The sequence below is a fragment of the Rhinatrema bivittatum genome, chromosome 4, assembly GCF_901001135.1.
Source record: "Rhinatrema bivittatum chromosome 4, aRhiBiv1.1, whole genome shotgun sequence".
NCBI lineage: Eukaryota > Metazoa > Chordata > Amphibia > Gymnophiona > Rhinatrematidae > Rhinatrema > Rhinatrema bivittatum.
The window spans coordinates 40,923,028-40,946,928 of NC_042618.1; the positions used below are offsets into that span (position 1 = coordinate 40,923,028).

General features: G+C 44.8%; 1 protein-coding gene and 1 long non-coding RNA gene across 6 annotated transcripts in view; one reads left to right on the forward strand and one right to left on the reverse strand.

Moving 5' to 3' along the window:
• Window positions 1–23,901, forward strand: part of EXOC3L4 (exocyst complex component 3 like 4) — a 110,610-nt gene that overhangs the window by 65,828 nt on the left and 20,881 nt on the right. For 4 of the 5 annotated variants that reach the window (XM_029597999.1, XM_029598000.1, XM_029598001.1 and 1 more), the window contains exons 5-9: window positions 3,372–3,506; window positions 6,665–6,765; window positions 7,637–7,732; window positions 16,183–16,300; window positions 19,911–20,033. In XM_029597999.1, the coding sequence (XP_029453859.1) occupies window positions 3,372–3,506; window positions 6,665–6,765; window positions 7,637–7,732; window positions 16,183–16,300; window positions 19,911–20,033 (573 nt within the window). The remainder of the gene's footprint in view (window positions 1–3,371; window positions 3,507–6,664; window positions 6,766–7,636; window positions 7,733–16,182; window positions 16,301–19,910; window positions 20,034–23,901) is intronic. The other variant, XM_029598002.1, reaches the window with a different exon arrangement.
• On the reverse strand, window positions 730–23,688 carry LOC115089748. Its single transcript, XR_003856223.1, has 3 exons — window positions 23,382–23,688; window positions 3,484–3,592; window positions 730–1,054 (listed from the first exon to the last, which is right to left on the reverse strand). It is a non-coding gene; the product is annotated as an uncharacterized LOC115089748 (long non-coding RNA).

The window sequence follows — 23,901 nt, forward strand, 5'->3', positions numbered from 1 at the left end:
CGCCAGCCTGGTGTCCCTCTTCACTTTGTACCAGCACAGGGGGTTTTCATCCTTTAAAAAGAAAAGCCTAGCCCCTGGGGCTTTCAGCTCATGTATTCCTTTAATACTGTGTAAAAAGTGCAGTAATCTTTCCTCCCTTCCGGTTTTACCTTTCCATACTGCATGTGGCTCTTCTTCTTTCTCCATCTTTCTCTCCCTTCTCACTTCCCTTGCCAACATTCTCTCTCTTCTCATCTCTCATTTTGCTCTTATTCACCTCTCTTACTGCCGTCCCAATGCATCTCCACGTCTCCCCGCCTCGCCCGTCTGTCTTCGTCTCGCACCCTTCTTCCTCCCCACTCAATCTCTAATCCCCATCTCCCTGTCTCCTGTTCTCTTTCCCCCCTTATGTTTGCTGTAAACCGCTCAATTGCCTCTCTCACCTCTCACCCTGTCTAGCTTTAAACTTCATCTAAGCCCTCTGTCTTCTCCTCCATCAATGAAGCACGGCCCTCCATCTTCCCCTTCGCTCGCTCCCTGCCTTTCTCTCCGTTTCCCCTTTTCAGTCCTCTTTTTCACCTCCCTCCTCCAGCCTTGCTCTTTCTCGCCACTGCACCCCCTCCTCCAGCCTCATTCGTCCAGCCCAGTGCTCCCCTCCTCCAGCCTTACTCGGCCTTCCCCAGTGCTCACCCAATAGTCTCACTCATCCTCCCCCCCCCCCCCCCCCCGAGCGTACCCACTGTGGTGGCAACGGCAGCAGTGACCACTATTCCCCTGCAGCACGGGCTTCATATTGAAAGCCACCTCATCATGGCCGGTTTTCACTCGTCGTGGCGGTGAATCCTGAGCCCCTGCTTCCTCTTTGCCAAACTGCTGCCGCCACTCCAGGCCTTTCTACTTGCAGCAGAAGCCGGACCGCACGGTGATAGCGGCAATCGATCATGAAGAAGCATATGTGTTGTGTTCCCCCCTTCACATGGGGCCATACTTCAGAGACTGCTGAGCAATGACAAACTCGTGGCACCAAAACTGTTCTCACTCCAGTTGCTATGTTCCACAACAAGAGTGAAGTTTGCTGGGGAAAAAAAAACAAATTATTACAGTCCAGGATAGAAAAAGTAGAAATCAGCTCCGTAAACCAATTAAGCACAGGTGCAGGGTTTAGAAGACTCTGTAAGTTTCCCCAAGAGGTGTCATCTCTCTCCAAAACCCCCTTGTAAACCAGAAATTCCACCTCTTCCGCAAAAGAAAAGGTAGCAGTGTGCTCAACTTCCTAGATGACTTCTTTATTCCTTCAGTCCTTGGACGAAACAAAAAGTCCCTCCTTAATCTGGCACAGGTGGATCCCCACAGACAACGCCCTCAACTCTGGATGGAGAACAGAGAGAGAGGAAAGCAGCCTTTACCCCCTGCAGGGGTCCAACGAGAGCCACAGCCCACGACTACCTTCCATCCGCTCCTGTGAAGTGGTCAACATCCATCTTGGAAATCCCAACACAGTCTCACTCATTCACTCTTCTATAATGATGACCACTGACCCACCCTTTAGGGGAGAGAGACCTCCCTATTACATCAGTAAGACCGCTACCCCTTTTTAAGCCTCTCGTCTCTAGGAGAGTCCTAGTTTTACGCACTAGTAAGACGTATTGGGCTTCATACCTGTGGAGGCTCCTCTTCCAGGCCCCTCTCCCTCCCGGCTTCCCCAAGGGGAACCGGAGCCTGGACGTGGAGTGCAAATGCTGTCTTAGTAGCCACCTGTGTTGCCTCACGATCAGTTGCTACCGTTGCCAACGTCATGGGGCCTAGGACCCGCCCCCTGCTACAAGAAGAAAGGCCTGTGGTGGCAGACTGGGGAAGGGAGGGAGAGGACAAACTCCTGGGGAGGCCATCTTATCCATACCCAGTGCGACTCTCTCAAGTGCCCTTATGGATATACGGATCCCTTGTTGAAGATCCCTGTGCTAGCAAAACGCATGGATGAAAACACTAAAGGTATTTAGCAATTCAAATCTGACAAACCGATTGCTGTATCTTGCAACATGGGTTTCTGTCCATAGAATTGTGCTTAATACACACCAACATAATTGTTTGTCATTGCATTTTCAAACACTCAGTTATTTTTAAAATCACTGTTGTGTTTTGGTGTAGATTGCTATCCTTTTGTTGCCATTAAAACCCTGTGCCTCTCTATATCAGAAATCCCCCTGAGTGTAAGCTCTCATGTTCCATCACAGGCTCACACTGATATTAACATGGGTGCCATTTCGTTTCTATGTTATGCTGAATGTATTTCTTTTTTCGGTTGTTTTATATTTCTTTGGAGGAATATTAAAGATAAAGTACCAGAAACTGATTTTGCATTGTTTCCACTAGAAAAGGACAGAGGCCATAATTGTATCCCTTGGATTATCATTCATCATTTGTGTTATTCCTCCAAACCCCCTTCCCATCCCACCTGCACTCGCCCTACCTCTTCCTCCATGCAATTTGTGGTCGACTTCGGAGAATCTGTGTTATTTTTCCCAGAATTTAAAAGTGTTTCTTCCCCTACATAAGAGAACTAATTAAAACCCTAAGGGTGTGATTGTCTCATTTTGGGAAAATTGACTCCTTATTTCTGTTAGAGATTTTTATACCAAATGTAGCAAGCAAAACAAAGATGGCCTCCTCTTACGCCTTGTAGCTTTCACCACCTTCAGAGACGTGGATTCTTTTTTTTAGTGCGGTGAAATTCTGGAAGCCTAGAGGTCATAGAGCATACAATATGAAATCTGCCCAAAATACTACATATCTCAACCTTTGGAATCCCTAAGAAGTGCCTTTTTTGTGACTTCCAATAATTATAACTGAGTATTTCTAAAATGCAATATAATAATGACACTTTAAGTCAATGGAGGAGTCTTCCCATAGTATAGGCCATCTTGCAATGAGAGGAAATTAAGAAACATAACCCTCTGAGCCTGCTTTATAAAAGGTTTGCTGCATGGGTAAAGCATGGAATATCATCATTGGTAATCTAGACAAACTGAGTCTGTATCCACTGACATGAATAAGAGTAGAACTCCCTTTATAGCAACAGCTATCCGCCTTTCTTTTTAATTTTGCTTTGTAAATAAATGCTTGATCCAAAAATGTAAAAATCAGAATCAGAGAATGCTCCATTTTTTATTCTCAACTTTTTATAGTGGCACCGAGTGGAGAGATCTCTCAACTTTGTGCACCCATAAGCATATAATTATCTCACGTCTCGCACAAAACATCTGAGCAGAACCCGCAAAGATAAGGGAAGCTTGCACAAAAAAATTAAAAAAATAAGTCATCTTTTTCTAGGCAAGAGGTAGGTGGTTTTCCATTAGTGTGATCACAGACTGGGGATTTTATTTTCTGTGTAGAAAAAGATGAACAAGCAGTGGGAGAATATCCTGAACATGGAGACAGAGAAATGGAATAAGGAAGAGGAACCAGCACTAGAAAGATGTCAGAATCAGGACAGCTATCACTTACCTATATACATTGATATTCAGGAGGTAATGGAGTCTACTGATATTTTATCCTCTGACAGCTTGCTAGATAACCACCAATGCATTCCTTTCCTTGACCTTTCGGAAGAGCCCTGTACCATGGGAACATTTTGCATCAGGAGTGTGCAGAGCAAATAATTTTGTCTTTTTTTATCTGTCATTTCATTTGACTATTTTTACGTTTTTTTAACTTTTGTTTTTCTTGTTTGTTTCGTTTTTGGTTTCAGAAATTAGTGCATGCTACTATTTGCAAATAGCATGCACTATTTTCTGAAATCAAAAATAAGAAAAAGAGGGCACAAAAAACCTCCTGTCCCATCATTTCCTCAGAAAAAGTAATATTTATTAAAAATAAATCGTGGTCACAGGTTCTGCTTCCAACCCTCAGTGACTCCCCATTGCTAAAAAATACCACCCCCACACGAGCTGGCCCCTCCATCACCCACTCCACCCTCATGACCGCCCACACACCGAATCTTGGGGACCCGAAATGATCGCCTTTGCCCCATCATGTGACAGGAGCTATTGATGCCATTGGGTAGCCTCTGTCTCATGATAGAGGCAAATGGCGGCCTGCACCATTTTTCAAAATGGCAGACCAGAAGCAGAGGGAATGTTCCGTGCCCCTATTCGACCACCAGGGATTATTTGGTAAATCTGGGGAGGGGTCAGGAGAATGGGTGATGGTGGGGCTAGCTTCCAAGGGGGGGGGGGGTGTTATTTTTTAACAAAGGGGAGGGGCTGAGGGTTGGGGCAGGGTCTGTGACTGCAGTTTATTTTAAATAACTATTACATTTTCTGTAGAAATGGCTGCCTCCAGGGGTGGCAGAAGGGTGTGAAGGAGGTCTCCAGAGATCCCCAGGTTGCCTTGTTTGTTGTGGGGTACCAGTGCACACTGCAAATAGTGCACAGAAAGAAAGAACAACATTTTGGGGGTGTTTTTGTATCATATAATTTAAAAAACAAAATAAAATGATATAAAACAATGTAATTACAAGTGACAGCATATCCATATTTGCCATAGGTCCAAAACTACTGAAAACAGCAGCGTGCAGGGGTAGGGCACAGTCTGATTTAGTGCAGGGAAATCTTTGCAATGTCTGTGTTGGCCAGAGCACAGAGCATTGCACATCTCACTTATTCATTCTGGCTTGCTCAACGGGCTTGTCTCCTTATGCCTAGTAGGGATATCGGCTCCCTGCATAACAAATTATTGCATTCTCTCAGTGTTACATTTCTGAATAGCCAGATAAATGCAAACAGAGATCAAGATACAATGGCACTCTGGAACCTCAAGCAGGTCAGTTTTAACCTTGGTAAATGTATTATATTATTGGTTAGAAATAGTATCTTAAAGTCCATGGCATTGGTTCGCTGTCAAAGTGAAATCTAAGGATAAGTCAAGAACAGATGAGCAGTTTTGTAAAACAAAGAATGCTTTTATTTTCTTTGATTCAAACAGTGGTTTTATCTTACATGCAGACCCTTGGAAAAACATGGGGCATTCAAAATGTCATACTTCCCAAATCTCCCAAATAGTCTCCTTTCATTGTGATAAAGTATATTGTGAATCATTTATTTCAATCATACTTAACAGTCTCTCCCATGCAGTGAATACATAATGATGGCTGTGAGTTTATAAGCAGTAAATTGGGTACAGCTGGATTAATAGCAGTAGGTATTTATACCATTTAACAGTTGCTAAGTGGTTTTAATTGGATGCTATTGACCACAGAATGGTAGATTTTGTGAAATCTCCACAACTGATAATAACAAAACTAAGATGTCAGACAGAAGCAGACTGGGACATGTACATATGCATATATTAAACTAATGTGAGAAATCTAAAATGTACACAAAAATGACATTCACTCTACTAGAAACATTGGCAATAGACTAGTTACGGGGGGGGATGACCAGTCTGATGCATCATTAGTCTGTGACTTTTGGTGTCAATGTAGAGTCATGGGTCGCATGTTCAGACTGCTGGGGGTTAGAAGAAGTATCTTTCCACAGGGGAAAAAGAGAAGAGATCAGAGCAGCATTAGAATTTAGCTCTAAAGGAATGGAGTATCCCATCTCCTCAGCATCAGGAACCCACCATGATAGCTGATCTCTGAAAGTGAAATAAGAAAACTCTGGTGCACGAGGCTAACAATGAAGACGGGAAGAAACAGGGCAAGGAGGAGCATACGTGGGTGTAAAGGCACCCGCAGGTCTCTTACTAGGTCAGCGTATCTTTCCACCAGGGAGCACATATGACTAAGGTAGAGAAGGAGGGAGTGGTGCCTGAGGTTTTGTAGGGGGAAACAAAAGCAGAGGCTGAAAGTTCTGAGGCTGTGTTTGAAATGGATCCAGGATGTAAGGAGCGAGCTGCTGGGTTCTGAAGGAGAGAGAGAGTGTCTGGAGAAACCCATGCAGGGCTTCAGGAGTGCATCTGAAGGACTCCTGGAGAGAGGGAGCAGAGAAAGGCTCCTTGATCTGCTAGGATTCATCCTTGAGGAAAGGATGTTCTGCTGGCAGGGTAAGGGTGTGGCATGAGCTTCCGCAGCCCTGTTTACCACCGGAGTGGAAGGAGTAATCGTCTTGACCAGGGAGACCGACCGTGTTTGTTCTCAGAGGTGGGGAGCTACACAGAGAGGATCCGGGAGAATCAGGTACAAAGGGGAGTCCAACGGGAACAAGGATAGAGCCCTGGAGAAGCCTGGAACAGGCTAGAAAGAGTCAGGGAGACCCCGGCATGTCTACTCTGTTGAAGTGACTGTTCAAATTTGTTGCTTGGATATCACCAGAAGAAAGTGTACTCTTTATCAACTGATCAGAATAGAAGTTAGACATCAGTAAACTCTTCGATTGTGAACAACGCTATCTGATATGGAGCTGTCATTATTTTAAGACCACAAGAGGGTCCTGAAGGACCACAGGGAGCCTCATGGATTGCAAAATGGCCCAGCAGCTCCCAGATGTACCCCCTTGGCCAATGAGGGTTTGGAAGGAGGTGGGCGAGGGGCGGTTACACAGGGAAAAAGATAATCACACAGAACAATAGAATGTGATGCACCCAAATAAAGAAATGCATGACTACAAAACCCCCAGCAGAAATGGAAGAGCTCAGGTCACTATTGTCTTGCAGCCTTTAAGTCTGGTTCTGTTGTATCTTTCAGATGATTGAACAGCATGTAAGGGTATCTGGGAAACTCTGCAAAGATTTGGAAAGCCCAGCTCTTCAAATATGCTTAGAAGGACTACAACAGTTCATAAAAAGGTTTATGTAACATTTTGCTTTAATGCTCCCCATAATCCCCCAGTTCTTGGAACACGACTCCATAATTGCGCTCCAAACTCGGCCCACCTTGTGCTGCGTCCTCAGTGCAACGGTTTGGAAGTATTCTTGTGCCCGGGGGAGATTCCAGTATTTGCCCCTTGCCATCCTGTCAGAAATGGCCCTGCTGAAGGTTCCTTCTCTTGCGGTGAGGCTTGCTCCTGACATGTCATGCGATATCACCAGGCCTAGGGTGCCGGGATCCCCAGGGTAGCAGCCACGGCAGCAAGCCAGAAGAGACAGCCACTGCTGCCAGCTGTCTCCATCTAATGGGCAGCCGTTTTATATATATTCAGTATATGATGGGGGGGTGAATTTAAATATAGCATCAGAGCAGTTTAAATTCACCTTATTCATTGACTCCTTTTTGTATATGTATGTCTTTTCAAATCATTTAAAATTAAGCAAGGATGACCAACTTTGGATGTAACAGGTCTGGTTTTCAGGATAATCAGTATGCAAAAAAAAGCCAGGTTATTAAAATATATGCAAATGCATCTCATGAATATTCTTTGTAGATAACCTGAAAAACACACCTGCTTAGTGGTTACGGCCCTGGGTACTGGAGTTGGCCATTCCTGTGCTTGTGTAAGAACACTTTTTTATGAGGTAGAGTAGTGAAAATATATTAATATACATAACATATGTTATTTGCTAATTGAAATGATTAAAGGTAGATTGTTTTCCTTGCAGAGAGCTAGCATCTGTGCATAAATTAGCATGACTTTAGAGTGGTTTACTTCATACACTTCTATGGTTTACTTCCTATCAATGCTGATTATAAGAAACTTTTTTTTGCAAATGTATCATCCAGGTTAGAGAGAGAATTTATGGACTGGGACAAAGAAAAAAAATCGTCCAAGTTTGTGCCATATTTGATCGTCTACATTAACAGTTTCCTTGAGTTAAGGTAGGTTTGTATGTGTGCAGGCTGTTGGTATGTGATATCTCAGTTTGTGGCATGAAGGTAGATTTATTTAAAAAAAAAAACATTTCATTTCATTAATAACCGAGCCCAAAAAATACAATTACATGCCGGCTATCACTAGCCAAATTGCATAGAGCTGTGTGCACACATCAGAGAGATGAAGAGAAGGAAAATAACATAAGCAAAGGAAGAGAGGAAGCTAGTGAACGGCACACGTAAAGGTGGGAAAGAAGACACGGAGAAGGAGGAACGTGGGATCAGAGAGAGAGCAGCCAGGGCGTAATCCTTACAGCTTCTGTAAAGCAGAAGAACCAGAATGTTCTGGCACAGGCTGGGGACCTGTAACAGCCCTGAGAATATTTGGGAGCGAGTGACTTTATTAAGGAAACCGGCAAGCTGAAGCTGGTGGCAAAGACTGGCGTGGCACTACTTAGACTCTCTGATAAATTCTTTTAAAGGTGCTGTTATCAGTTGTAAGAGGGATTGAGTCAGTATTCTGCCTTCTCCCGGGTTCCCGTTCACCTCCGGAAGCGGTCATGTTTGCAGGGGTCAGAAATGTCCTCACATAGCATCACACACACACACACATACACACACACGCACACACACATATACACACACACACACACACACACATACACACAGGAGCCAGATTTCACTGAGGCTTTTTTTTTTTTTCCCCGCTCATTCTGGGGAAATTTTCAAGGGGATTCTGTGTGGGTAAAAGGGTGTTTAACTGCAGAGAATGCCTCTTTTTTAAAATTACCCCCCCCCCCCCCTCGACATAGTAAGTCAAAAAAGGGGCAGCACCCAGACCTTCTGGTAAAAGTTTATTTTTAATTCCCCCAGTTTACTTTCTTTGGAAAATGAGCTGGAAGGCTGGGGGGTGCAGAGCTCCAGGGGGGACTTTAAAAACTGCCTTCTCTGTGGCCCTATGGGACTGAACGAAATCCCGTCCGTGTGATGTCGTTTGAGACCTTTCGGAACGTTGACTGCTTCCCAGGGTTCAGGGGCAGCACAGGAGTTAAAACAAAATTTCTCCAGCAGAACGTGTGATCGAAACATGGTGATTTAGGATTTGCACCCTCCAGGCTAGGCAGAAGCTGCAGCTTTCTTTAAAAACACCGGGCTGACCGCTGAAATCTGCCGGTTTCCCTGATTTGTATCTTGTATTTGTGAATCCTTACTCATTCAGATGTCTTTGAGTCGAGGCTGGCCCAAGGGAAGTGCAGAGCCTGGGACAATTAGCAGGTGCGGGACACCCTCGCCAGCATCCCCCCCTTCTCTCTCTCTTTCTTGTCCTCTTCCCTCAGCAGCATCCCCTTCTCTCAGTCTCTCCCCTCCTCCAAGGTTAGATTGGCAGGGGAAGAGGGGGTGCAAACTTTTTTTCTCCCCACCCCACTTTATCTCTTTCTCTCAAACCCACACACACATTCTCACAAATATACAGGCCTCCCCCTCCCCCAGGCCTTACCCCATCACCCTTCCCCTTCCTCCCTCGCCCCACCTCAGCATTTGTCCCCTTCCTTCCATTCCCACTCCCCTGATCCCAGAATTCTCTCCTTCTCTCCCTCCGCCAGCCTCTGACTCTCCCAGCCATCTGCTTGACCTCAGCTGCTCTCTCCTCCTTCTTACTTTTGAGTTGCTGATGACACGGCCTCTATCCCCACACATTCTCTGCCTCCATCCCATGTGGCTAGATTCAACTGGCCACACACCCAGAGATTTCCAGTGTTTCCCCGTGGACCTGGTGATTTGTACAAAACTGCAGATCTCTGCGTGAAAACCATTTGCAAAGCTCCCCCTCCAAAAGTGCAGAGCCCAAGGCAATCGTCCCCAATTCCCTCCACACCCCCCAAGATGTCTCAGTCTAAAGAACAAGTCAACTGACTAGCAGTGTGAACACTGAACGTGTGCAGTACATGTGGCTACCATCTTACAATCACATTTTTTTAAGAACATGCCATACTGGGTCAGACCAAGGGTCCATCAAGCCCAGCATCCTGTTTCCAACAGTGGCCAATCCAGGCCATGATAACCTGGCAATTACCCAAAAACTAAGTCAATCCCATGTTATTGTTGCCAGTAATAGCAGTGGCTATTTTCTAAGTCAACTTAATTAATAGCAGGTAATGGACTTCTCCTCCAAGAACTTATCCAATCCTTTTTTAAACACAGCTACACTAACTGCACTAACCACATCCTCTGACAACAAATTCCAGAGTTTAACTGTGCATTGAGTGAAAAAGAACTTTCTCCGATTAGTTTAAATGTGCCACATGCTAACTTCATGGAGTGCCCCCTAGGAATATCGAGTAAGAAAAGGGAAGTGATTATTCCCTTGTTCAGGTCCTTGGTGAGGCCTCACCTGGAGTACTGTGTTCAGTTCTGGAGACCGTATCTTCAAAAAGACAAAGACAAGATGGAGGCGGTACAGAGAAGGGCGACCAGGAAGGTGGAGGATCTTCATCGGATGACGTACGAGGAGAGATTGAAGAATCTAAATATGTACACCCTGGAGGAAAGGAGGAGCAGAGGTGACATGATACAGACTTTCAGATACTTGAAAGGTGTTAATGATCAAAAGACAACGACAAACCTTTTCCGTAGGAAAAAAATCACCAGAACCAGGGGTCACGATTTGAAGCTCCAGGGAGGAAGATTCAGAACCAATGTCAGGAAGTATTTCTTCACGGAGAGGGTGGTGGATACCTGGAATGCCCTTCCTGAGGATGTGGTGAAGACCAGAACTGTGAAGGACTTCAAAGGGGCGTGGGATAAACACTGTGGATCCATAAAGTCAAGAGGCCGCCAATGAAGAGTGGGTGACTCGCCAGAATGAGGGCTACTGCCTGGAGTCAATACCCTTATTAAATAAACATACACATGCTTACTGTGACTCCAACATCGCTCTAAGCTTCAACAGCAAGAGGAAATGTGGAAAAAAGGATTCACACTCACAAAGAGGGGAGTAGCTGGCTTGTTACGGCGGTTACTACCCCAAATCAAATAAGTCTGATACTTCACTTTCAATGCATATACAGCATAGTTCTCTGATTCAACGGCAGGGGAGAAGAAAAACCGATACTTCACACATCCAGCAGAGCTCTCTGCTTCAACGGCAGGGGAGAAAATGAGGGTTCACACTCACAAAACGGGGAGTAGCTGGCTTGTTACGGCGGTTACTACCCCAAACCAAATGTGCCTGATACTTCACTTTCGATGCACATCCAGCATGGCTCTCTACTTCAACAGCATGGGAGAAGACTGATACTTCACGCGTATCCAGCATAGCTCCCTGCTTCAACGGCAGGGGAGAAGAAAAACAACCAATAAGGGCTGTATAACATAGGCTGGGTAAAACAAATAAGCATGGGTGTAGCTTGCTTATTGCGGCGGCTACTACCCCTAACTAATCAAGCTAGATATTTCACTTGGATGCAGCTCCATCACTGCTCTCTACATTAAAACTGGGGGTGGAAGGGAAAATAGAACCAAGAGCTAAGAGAAACAGATAAGTATGAGAGAAAAAATGTGTGAAGCTTGCTGGGCAGACTGGATGGGCCATTTGGTCTTCTTCTGCCGTCATTTCTATGTTTCTATGTTTCTATTATCTGAAAGAGTAAATAACCGATTCACATTTACCCGTTCTAGACCTCTCATGATTTTAAACACCTCTATCATATCCCCCCTCAACCGTCTCTTCTCCATGCTGAAATGTCCTAACCTCTTTAGTCTTTCCTCATAGGGGAGCTGTTCCATTCCCCTTATCATTATTCATTCTCAAAAAATTATTATACATTCAAGATACCCATTGAGACCTGTAGATGGTGGTATATAGCCATTTATCTAGAAAGTCATACTTGATCGAGCATGAAATTAATGACTTGGTCACCTGCCAAATAAAATGACCATATTAGTTTTGCATTTGTCGTAGGCTGCGCATATCCTCTGATACAGATTGTATGGGATGTCTCTTCTGCCATGTTCTGTAGCCAGAAACATGTATCGTTCTTTGATAATGTTAAATGATGGCACCAATGCTGCAGTACAAAACCAAATCATGAAAAACATATAAGAGGATATTAAGGTCTGGCCTCACCCCTCTGAAACTATATAACATATTTCTTCCCCTGACAGATGGGGAGGGCAGCTTTGATACTGCCCCCACAAACTTTTATCTGCATATCGGGTGAGGATGGGGTTGTGTATTTATCAAATCACATTTTTCATTCACATATGTTATTTAATTTATTACACACCTGATAAAAGATGCTCCATGCAAGATATAATATCAAAATTTCCTCCACAGAAATTACAAAAATACTAATTAAAACAATGTCCGACATATAGAAAAACGTGAACGAATATACATAATACAATTTAGAAAAGAGGAAATATAGAGAGTAGGATTAAATGGTCTGTTTTCACAGTGGAAAAAGATAAACAGTGGAGTGTCTCAGGAATCTGTACTGGGACTGGTGCTTTTTTAGCAGGAAAGAGATCTAGGCGTCATAGTGGATATTACTTTGAAATCGTCGGCCCAGTGTGCTGTGTCAGTCAAAAAAGCAAATAGAATGTTGGGAATTATTAGGAAGGGAATGGTGAATAAAACGGTGGATGTCATGCCTGTGTATCACTCCATGGTGAGACCGCACCTTGAATAATTTGTGCAGTTCTGGTCTCCACATCTCAAAAATATATAGTTGCACTGGAGAACGTGCAGAGAAGGGCGACTAAAATGATAAGGGGCATGGAATGGCTGCCCTGTAAGGAAAGGCTAAAGAAGTTAGGACTGTTCAGTTTGGAGAAGGGACGACTGAGGGGGAATATGATAGAGGTCTACAACAGGGCTTCCCAAACTATGGGTCGGGACCCCAAATGGGGTCACAAACCTTCAGCTAGGGACACAGTTTCCTCAAACATCTGTGCTCTTCGGGTGCCAGCAACATTAATAGTGGAAGTAAGCATGAGGCCTGTGAGCCAGCACACACTAACAGTCCCTGTAGTGATCCCACCCTCCCATGAGTTTCCATGGTAATGGGAACGGCCTGCTCGAGGAGGGATCAGAGCCTGTAAACTTGCACTGGCTCAGGCCTTGTGCTGATTTTCATTACTAATGCTGCTGCCACCTGCAGATCACCACTGGGCTTGGGAGCAGCCATGAGGGAGGACTGAATGTGCATAGGCCCGTGGAAACTGCCACTGCTCCTCTCTTTCCACATAGCACAACCACTGAACTTACCCACAAGAAAAATGTTGCCCCTTTCAGCTGCCTGCCCTCTTTTCCCATCAGTTGTCATCCAACTGTGGCCCAGGCCAAAGGAAAATGTTGCTGCTGATACTGGCAGGGAGGCTGTTTGGAGAAGGGATGGATCAGATGCAGGAGAGTTTTGAGGGTTCAATCAGCTAGCGAGGGATTAGCAATGGAGGATGAGAGAAGAGGAATATCAGAAGATCAACTGGGGAAGAGGAGTTGCGGGATGAGAGAAGGACTGGAAATGAAACTGGGAGATTTGAGAGAGAGAGAATGGGAGATAGGGCAAGAGAGAGGGGATGACAGAGAGTCAGTAGGTGGTTAGAAAGGACTTGGGGGCGAGAGAGAAGCAGCTAGGGGGATATGAAAATGGCTGGAGAGGGTGAGAAGAGATGGGCTGGGGAGGTAGAAGAAGCTGGGAGATGTAAGAAATGGGGTCATATTGGCTAAAAGTTTGGGAAGCCCTGATCTACAGAATCATGAAAGGACTTGAACAGATTAATGTAAATCGGTTGTTTACTCTCAGACGATACAGAAAAACGCGTGGGAGACACAGCGAGCCCCGCTCTCACGACACGCGCGCACAGGCCACTCATCTGGGCGCACAATTCAGAAAGCCCAGGTATGTAAATTAGGGCCTGAGGTAAAAGGAGGCGCTAGGGACACTAGCGCGTCCCTAGTGCCTCCTTTTTGACAGAAGTGGCAGCTGTCAGCGGGTTTGACAGCCGACGCTCAATTTTACCGGCGTTGGTTCTTGAACCCGCTGACAGCCACGGGTTCAGAAAACGGACGCCGGCTAAATTGAGTGTCCGTCTTTCAACCCGCGGACTGAAGGCAGATTTTTACATTTTTTTTTTAATTTTGGGGCCTCTGAATTAATATCACTATGATATTAAGTTGGAGGGTGTACAGAAAAGCAGTTTTTTCTGCTTTTCTGTACACTTTCTTGGTGCCGGCCGAAATTAACGCCAGCCTTTGGCAGGCATTCATTTCTGAAAGTAAAATGTGCGGCTTGGCTGCACATTTTACTTTCTGTATCGCGTGGGAATAACTAATAGGCCCATCAACATACATTTGCATGTTGCGGGCGCTATTAGTTTCGGGATGGGGGGGGGGGTTGGCCGCGCGTTTGACGCGCTATTACCCCTTACTGTATAAGGGGTAAAAATAGCGCGTTGAAAATACACGGCCAAACACGGGCTAACAGTGCGCTCCACCGGAGCGCACTTTACTGTATCGACCTGTCTCTCAGATAATAGAAGGACTAGAGGGGCACACTATGAAGTTAGCAAGTAGCTCATTTAAAACAAATCAAAGAAAATTCTCTTTTAATCAGCGCATAGTTAAGCTCTGGAATTCATTGCCAGAGGGTATGGTTACTGCAGTTATTGTAACTGATTTAAAAGAGATTTGGATAAGTTCCTAGAAGAAAAATCCATAAATTGCTTTTAATTAATAAGCAATAATCGCTAGAGATATATTTAATGATTGGATACTTGTGACTTAGATTGGCCACTGTTGGAAACACTGTTGGAAACAGGATGCTGGGATTGATGGACCCTTGGTCTGACCCAGTATGGCAATTTCTTATGTTCTTATGTTCACTAAGTGCCCTTTTTAATTCCTCGATCATCTAACAATCAAACCAACTCCCTAACAGGCTTTCTGCTCTGTATATATTCTAAAAAGTTTTCATTGTGAGTTTTAACCTCTATGGCCAGCTTGTATATAAATTCTTTTTTTGCCTGCCGTATCAATGTTTTACATCTAACTTGCCAGTGCTTAATGCTTTTTCCTGTTCTCTTCAGCTGCATCCTTTTTCTAATTTTTGAAAGAAGACTTTTGGCTAAAATATCCTTTTTCACTTCCCCTTTTAAGCATGCCAGCAGTCGTTTGGCCTTCCTTTCACCTTTTTTAATGTGTGAAATACATCTGGTCTGGGCTTCCAAGATGTCATTTTTAAACAATGGCCACACCTGATGTACACTCAATTTTTGTAGCTGCAGCTTTTAGAGGTTCGCATTCAAAAGCATTTAGATGGATAATGCAGAAGTTATCCAGCTAAATGAATATTTGGACACTTAGCCAGCTATATTGCATCGGCCCCTCTGGTTGCAGAAACCTGAGTCCTTTCTCCCAAGTTCCCATTTGCTTGGACAGAAGCCATACACACCACTATTAGACAAAAGAACAAATTTACTGTTTGGCCAAGCTTGCGGGGTTCGGGTCAGGAAGGGCCTGTTGTATATAAATATATATTAGCCAAGAAGGAAGTGAGGTGCACACACATTCAAAGCAGTATGCAAATGCTGGGAGTTCATTACTCAAAAGAAAACTTTTAATCATATCAAATGCAGCCGTCCAATAATAATCTGATAGTCTTTTCAGTCTCGGTCAGTCCCCTTCTTCAGGAGGGACAGCGGGTGCTGAAAATTCAAGACCTTAAGCAGAAGACTGACTGCAAGCAATCGCGAAACGTGATCATGTCGGGAGACTAGCCTCGACTGAAAGGACTAGCAGATTATTATTAGACTGCTGCATTTGATATGATTAAAAGTTTTCTTTTGATGGATGGACTCCCAGCGTTTGGATACTGCTTTGAATCTGCGTGCACCTCACCTCCTTCCTGGCTAATATTTCAATGTGGGCGTGTCGTTTTCCACTTCTTTTGGAATACTACATAAATGCATAACTTTGTGCAGGCTGCCTTCCAAGTGACCTTACCAGCAGGGATTATGGGTAGGAAGTGCAGTGCATAATTATACCTTGTACGCAGAGGATTAACAACTACTGAACCACATCTGGAAATGCAAAAGAAATGATCTTGAAGTGCTTGGTGACTGGCCTGCCTTCAACAAAGAGCCAAGTATAGGCTAAAGTGAAATACATTTAACCCCATATGTCAAAAAAATCTCAAGAGACCTGGAAAGAGATCACGCAGGTAACCCTGAGGACTAGCAGTGAATTGCACAGTTTAGGGAAATGTAACAAGGAACTTTTCTCAAGAGCAAAAATATGAACACACATTCTAAATTTATTGGTCATGAGGCAACTAAAAGTCCAATAGATTTAGAATCCTTTATCCCAATATTCAATATTTTTGTTTTGTTTTAACACCTCCTATACGGTTTTATAGTGTAATACGTACACCTCTGAAATTCCTTTAATTGTGCAGGATAGACACAGAAAAAGGAGATGCCTCAGATTTAAAAGAGAACATGACTGGGGTCCTGACCATGGCAATTCAGAACTTCAAGGATTACTTTTTTCAACGGTTACAGCTGGAAACTCGGGTAAGGATATGTTTTCAAAATATTTTCAATATGTGTTTGTTACTTTCGTTGGAGCCAATGTAATAAACTGCGCTGTTAAATATTGGCCATTTACCATAATTTTTTGCCACCTTAAAATAATTTCCAATGTAATTGAGATTTTAGCACAGAAAAAAATTGCACTAAAACCCAGTGCTAGCAACAGTCCTACATAAGTGAAGATGCTAATGAGGTTAATGCACAAATTACCTATTACTTCCTACGTAATAAATAGCACTAAAGTGTGCATTAAATAACTGGTTTGATCTTAGGGAGGGTAGTTTTCAATAGTCTGTGCAAGTCAGCACATACATGCTTCATGCTTAAGTAGATTCTGTTTTTAAGTCAGTGCATCTAAAGCAGGGGTAGGTAACTTCGGACCTCGAGTCCTTCCAGCCGGTCGGGTTTTCATGTAATGGAAACAGCGCACACAGATACACCACATGAATATTTAGTGTGAATATCTTGAAAACCTGACCAGTTTGCGGCACTTGAGGACTGGAATTGTGTATCCCTGGTTTAAAGTACCAGGCCCCGATCCTGGCTCACGATACAGATTGCCAAATGTACCAGGAGGGTTAGGGTTGGGGGTAGGGCGGGAGGGAGACACAGGAAGGGTCAGTCTTTAAAAATTATGTGGAACTGGGAAGCGGACATGGATCTGGGGAAGACCGGCCTGGACCCCTTCCACTTTTTGTGGGGTAGGGGAGACTCAGTCCAGCAGACCCCATAATATATAGCTTGGGAGGGGGGGGAGGGAGGCAGTGATTCCGGTCACCAGGATCACAAGGTTCCCTTTTTTTTTTCTTTAAGCTCAGCAGCGCAACTTAACCGGCTGAATTTTTTTTTTTAACATAGCCAGTTAAAGCTAAAGTTGTCAGCTATACAAGGCTGGATGATTTTAGACCTGCTTCTGGGCAAGTTTAGAGTTAGCCAAAAACCTTATTTGGCTAACTCCTAATATCGAAGTTAGCCAGAGAAGTTATTCGGCTAACTCAACCCTGCCACGGAACACTCCAAAAATGCCGCTTGCTTTCTCAGCTAACTTTTAGCTGGTTAATGACTTATCCCACTGAAAGTTAGCTGATAGGTTATCTGGCTAAATGGCTTTGAATATTGGTCTCTATGAGGTCCGTGTAAATGCAGGTGCTCACATAACCATATCTGAGTGGCAGATTAAGCAGGGGATCTAGGAGGCTGGATATTCGGGCAGTAGCCACATTGTTGTTGTTGGCTATTTGGAATGTAGTGGCCCTCAACATGCAAATGCATGTTGATGGCCCTATTAGGTATTCCCGCACGATTCAGTAAGTAAAATGTGCAGCCAAGCCGCACATTTCAGAAATTAGCGCCTACCCAAAGGTAGGCGCTAATTTCTTCGGGCACCGGGAAAGTGCACAGAAAAGCAGACTCCCGCGGACTTTGCTGAATCGGCCTGCATGGGAGAGGCAAGTGCTGGAGGGAACTACATTAAGTGGGGAATCTTGTATGCTCTCCTTCTCAGGACGGTAGAAAGCAAAGGAGGAAGACAAAAAAGATTGTCCTGGATAGGAGGAAATCTTGCAGGTGGTCAGTCACACTCTGTGACTGGCAGCTGAGACTAATCCCTAGTATAATGGATGCATAAATGAGCAGACAGAATGGACCAGATGGCCCTTTTCTTCCATCACCTGCTACATTACTTGGGATGTTTCCATGGCTGTCCTAGAACATGTTGCTGTTCTACAATATTTTTACCCAACATATCACTGGGGGAATTTCTTAACATAGTATTTTTTAACTTTACTTTTGATTTTTTGTGCAAAAGTTAACTTTACTACCGACTTTACAGTAGTAATTAACATTACTACCATTTTAGAACACTTTTTCCAATTAATGCAGATTTTTTAAGTACCTGCATTAGGTGTATAATTAACTTATAATATTGAAGTAAAGTTAAATTATAGCATGGTAGTTAAAATATCAAGGATACATTTTATCCCCTGTAAGGTGAGTTTTAAAAGCCGAGCGTGGAACAGAGTCGGGAGATGTGAGCATCCATCTGGTTTTATAAGCCACCCACATGCGCACCAAGTCCTGATTCATGACGATCTCACCTCGGGGGGGGGGGGGAAGGGGCGGAATGTGGGTGGGGCATGGGCGGGACATGGGCATTCTTGGGCGGGGCCAAGAGACGTGTGCACAAGTATCTACCTGCCTGAGCACGCGCTATAGAGGAGGTGTAAGTCTCAGTAAAACTATTTCTAGACATCTAGGAAGTGTTTGAGGGTGGTGTGCAGGCTAAAGAACCAGGAAGGTTTGGAGGACCTAGCTGTAGATTGGGCAAACTGGTGGATGGACTGGTGAAACTGGTAATGGCGAGGACATGCACCTGTTATAAAATTCCCTCATTGCGTGGCTCAAAGCTGACATTTCACGATTGTGTGCACGCACTTGTCAAATTAGGAGTGCACATTCACGCGCTAGGGCTATTTTATAACATACTTGCATATGTGCATATAGGATATAGAATTGCCTCCTATCTGGCCAGGCACCCACATACACGTGTACATGTGCTCCCACAAACCTGTTTGAAAGTTGCCGTCCCTGTGAATTGCTTTTGAAGCAGTTTGTTATCAAGTTTCTTGCATGTGGGATATTTGCATCTATGCTGCACCTATCACACAGGTGTGGATATCTGTGTGTCTACACCTGGATGTGTAGCATAAGTACCAATGGATTTCCTGCACATATTGTATTCCTTGGAGATAAAAAGGTAAATCAAGGACACCAAATTAAGACAAATAATCTTTTATTGAATTACATCAGGCATTGTACTCACTATTCCTGCTGCCTATCAGTGGTAAATATTGAAAGGGCGGTTCCCAGGGGGGGGGCTGCCTATGGGATGGGTCCTGGGTCCAGTTCTGTTCAATGCTGGACGCCACCAGGAGGGGTGTGGGCCGCTGTCAGAGCAACACTGGGTGGCAGGCATATGGCTTGGGGGTTTTGGGGTCAGGAGGGTGGGGCCTGGAGCCACTTCTGCTTTACTTCAGTATCTTGGCCATGAAGGACAAGTTCTGAGAAGAAGGATCAGGGCAGAAATTTTTACCTTAACATAGGAGGGCTGGGTGGGAGGGAACGTGGATCCTGGCACTGCACAATTTGATGGAAAAGATGAAAAATTCTAAGGCGGATTGTTGGGTCCCTGCCCCTCCCCCCCTCCCCCACACTGCAATAATGCTTTGGCACCAGCAGCAGGACGGGGGGGGGGGGTCCCACAGAGAGCTGTCAGGACCCCTTCTATAGGCGATACTGAGTAAGAGGGTGAGCGGCAAAGTTACCCAGATACCTTTACCCGAGTATAATAGCGGAAGATGAGTTCCACTGAACATCCAGTTCCTGTTATCTGAATGACTACCCGGATAACTTTCCTGCTCCCTGGATTACTCAGTATGGACTTGGGGAAATATTAGGGAAAGGTGAGTTCTGAGTGGGTGATCTGCAGTTTGCATGCTTTCCCTCTCTCTCCTCGTGTCCTCGTCACAAGTCTGTGACCAGGCGTGCAGCAGAAGTGACAGACTGAATCCTGATACCTTGTAATGTTTTTCAGCCACATTTTAGGCAGCTGCTGACACATAAATGGATTTCAAGCAATGAAGCTTTTGACAAAATGAAAGCGGCTGTCAGAATGTCTTCCCAGCATCTAAGATATTTAAAGCAGCCTTTTGATAAGGTACGAGTCCATTTTGTAGGAAGCCAATGAAGACGGTCAAACACACTATTACACGGAGCTACTGCATAACCGTTTTTTAAATCAAGTAATTTCTCACAATGACAAACTCTGGTGCGCTCACCATTTCCTTTCCGAAAGCGCAGTGGAATTGCTCATTTTACATTAAACAAACTGAAAACATTTCTTTTTCTACAGCGAGGTATAGGATACTATGTGCATGCTGGTTTTGTCCCTTCTAGACCGGGGGGCTCGTGTCCTTTCAGAGTACTGATGTATTTGGACTGGTCTCCCCTGCCGCCCTCCCCCCAGTAAGTGACTGCCATCGTGAAATGAGTTCTCTGTGCAGTCAGATTTAAGGAAGAGCACTGCAGCTGACCCTGTCCGATGCTCACTCTGGAAGCTGCCAGAATGACTTGGGCACCAGCTGATACAAATAAGTCAAAGAGTGTGCTAGCTAAATTGTGACTAGCACAGAATAGTACAGGAATTTTAAAATATACTACGCATTAATTAAAATTAGAAATAACAGAAATATGAATCCATTTCAAGAAAGCCTATTTATTTCCTTCCCCTAAGCTCCCTTTAGGAGTTAGGCACCTAAAGTGGTCCTTTGAAAATTGACTAGGGTGACTCTGGGGGTGGAGCTAGGGTGGAGAAATAGTTAGCGAAGGGGGGGGGGGGCGGCGGGCCTGAGAAAGGCCTCAGCCGTTCGCGGTGCGATTTCGCTGGCCGCAGTGTGGACGGCTGCAGCCTTTCGTACAAATAGCGCCACCGGAAAAGGTTGTGCTATTTGCTGCGCTGCTGCCGACTCCTCCTCCTCCCCACCCTGACTCCTCCCCTCCAGCTAATTTTCATTATATCGCATGCGAAAAGGCCCTTTTCGCATGCGATATGGCCTTATCGCGTGCGTTAGGGCCTTAACGCGTGCGATAAGGCCCTAACGCACGCGATAACGCTTTGAAAAATAACCCACTTGGGCACCTATGGCAAATGAATTGCAGATCTACATTTAGGGTCCAAAGTCCTAATTTATATGAATTGTAAGCAAAACATTTCGGCACCTAAGTTGAACTAAAAATCTGCCAAAATTTAGGTACCTAAGGGGGTCATTTTCTATCGGTATCACACGCAAAAAGGGACTTTAGCTTGATAGGGGCGGAGTCTGGACCTGAAGAGGAGGAGTCGGGGCAGCATCAGGGCGGATGCGGCAGTAACTTCGCAGGCAGTGATAAGGTAAGACCCCTTATCGCCGCCAGTAGCGTGCCCAATAGCGTCACCTTTCACGATGGTGCTATTGGTTGCGAAAGCCGGCAGCGATAACACCGTGGTGGTGCGATCACTGCCGGCTTTCGCAGGCCCGCCCCCATTACCGCGGAATTCAGAAAGCCCTGTGATATTAGAAAATCCAGCCCTAAGTTTGGGCCTTCCCCATGGAACACAACATTCAAGATCCTCAACAGTTGCAGCAGAAGATAAATTATCCTCTCTTTCATGTTCTTTATATTATTGCTCTTTATTTTATGTTTTTGATAGTGTTGACATTTTATATTTTTATTTATGCTAGAATATTGTTGATTTATGATATTATTCTTTGCCCTGAGCTATTTGTCTACCTCTGTTTCTGTTTTAGTTTTGCACCCTGCATTTCAGTGAAAAAAAACTGAGGAAATCTGCTTACGACAGATCCAGATTCACAGTTACAGTTCAGTACATCAATGTGAAAACAACAGTTATAGGGCCTGATTCATCAAGGCATTTTCCCATAGACACAAAATGGAAGGAAGTGCTTTAGTGAATCAGGCAGACAGAGAGCAATTTTCAAAAGCCATTTACTTGGGTGAATTGGCTGCCGGGAAATCGCCCGTCCTGTACGCGGGTAAAAGCATGCACGGGGATCGCAATGCATGTCCAGTACTTTTACCCGCAGGAACGTAGGAGGGCTCAGAGATGAGGTTAGGGTTGGTGGAGGCAATAGAGCACATGGTTTTGCATTTTCAAAACTATGTATGTTGTTTCTCAGGAAAAAAAAAACGTCTCCACTGAAAAAGCAGATACAAATCTTTGTGGGTCACTATTTATTTATCAACTTTTCTATCCCATGGTTCAGACATGCCGACACAACGGTTCACAATTTAAAAGTAAAAATACAGGATTACATAAAATGAAAGAATTCGGTCTTAGTAATAATAAATAAGTGGATAGAAGGTACAAAACGCACAAGCATAAAGCACATTAGTAAACTTTAAAATGTAGTGTTAATAGATAAAAGGATAAAATACCAAGATTCTAGCGTAAAAGCACATAAAAGTGAAATAGAATAAAGTAAACAGAAAATGGTAGTGAAAGGATCGAAGGGGCTACCTTTTTTCACATTCCTTGTAAGCTATGCTACATGAACATGTTTTTAAGTTTCTTTTAAAATCAGATTGCAGTCTTATCTCACTACCCTAGGCAGTTTTCAAAAGGAAAGTGAGCGTGCGCTTTCACTTTGAGAAGCGGTGCAACGACCATGGGGGAAAGGTGCTCCCGGACTTTGCAGCAGTGTGGGCACTTTTGAAGATTGCCCTTACTAAATGCATCCTAAGAAATATGAAATGCAGACCGTAAGCAAACACATAACCATCAAAAAATGAAAACAAGCCATAAGTAGCCCATCCAGAAATGTGAATTTCGATGTGATCCATCCTCTCGGGAAGACAAGCAATACACTGAAGAAATAAGTCCTGCGATTTTAGGAGGAAAGTGCCTTCTGTCCTTCAGAATGATCTGGCACTTTCCGCCTGCTCCCTGCTTATCTACACCCCCCAGCAGGTCCTGTCAGAGCTGTGTTATATCTTCTTTCTCCAGCTGCGGCCTCCGCTGCCCCCCCTTAGCTTTGTGGAGCTGTACACTAAGCACCCTTCCTCTGCATTGTCTGGCTGTGCCCGAGACTCTCCCTCCTCCACTTTCTCTGACTGTGCTTCGGCTTCTCCCCATCCCTGCTTTATCCAAATGTGCCCCAGCTCCCCTCTCTGCCCCTTTTTTTTTTTGCATGCCCCAGGGTCTCCACCCTCCACCTTGTCAGTCTATTCCTTGGTCTCCTCTTGTGTTGTCCAAATGCAGCCCTGCTTCCCTCCCCCTACCCCTTATCTGGAAACAACCCGGTCTCTCCCACCTCCACTTTCTGCGACTGCCTCAGCCCCCTGCTCCTCGGCCATGCCCAAATGCAGCCCAGACTTGCCCTTTCTTCACCGTGTCCAAATAGACCCCCCCCCTGAATCTCCCTCTTCCACAATGTGTGATCGTGCCTCAGCTTCCCGATCCTCTGCCATATCTCGTAGGCGCCTGAGGTTTTCTCCTTCATCTTACCCAATTGCAGCTCTGGATCCCCATCCTAAGCATTCTCCAGATGCAGCCTGGCCTCTCCCTCCATAACCTTCTCCAGATACATTCCAGATGCCTTCTTCTCTGCCTTGTCTGGATGTGTCCCAAGCTCCCTTTCCTTTGCTTCGTCCAATGGCAGCTCAGGATCCTCCTCCTCTGCCTTGTCTGATGGCAACCTGACCCCCCCAACCGCCGCTTTCTGTAACTGTACCTGGTCCAGCCAGTTTGGGCACTTCCTTCTGGTATTACTGAAAGAAAGCATCATTAAGAATATCTACTTATCTCTTTACTTTCAGAAGGCATGTTATACTTGATTTCTCTCTCTCTGTATAAATATATATATACAAGCCGTTAAGCCCGTTAAAACGGGCTACATCCCTCTGTCTCTCACCTCCCCCTCATTCTCTCTCCTCACTCTTCACCACCCCCCTCCCCCACCCACTCCTCTCCTCTCACTCAGTCCCTCCCTCCCTCCCCCCTCTCCCTCCCTCCCACTCACTCAGTC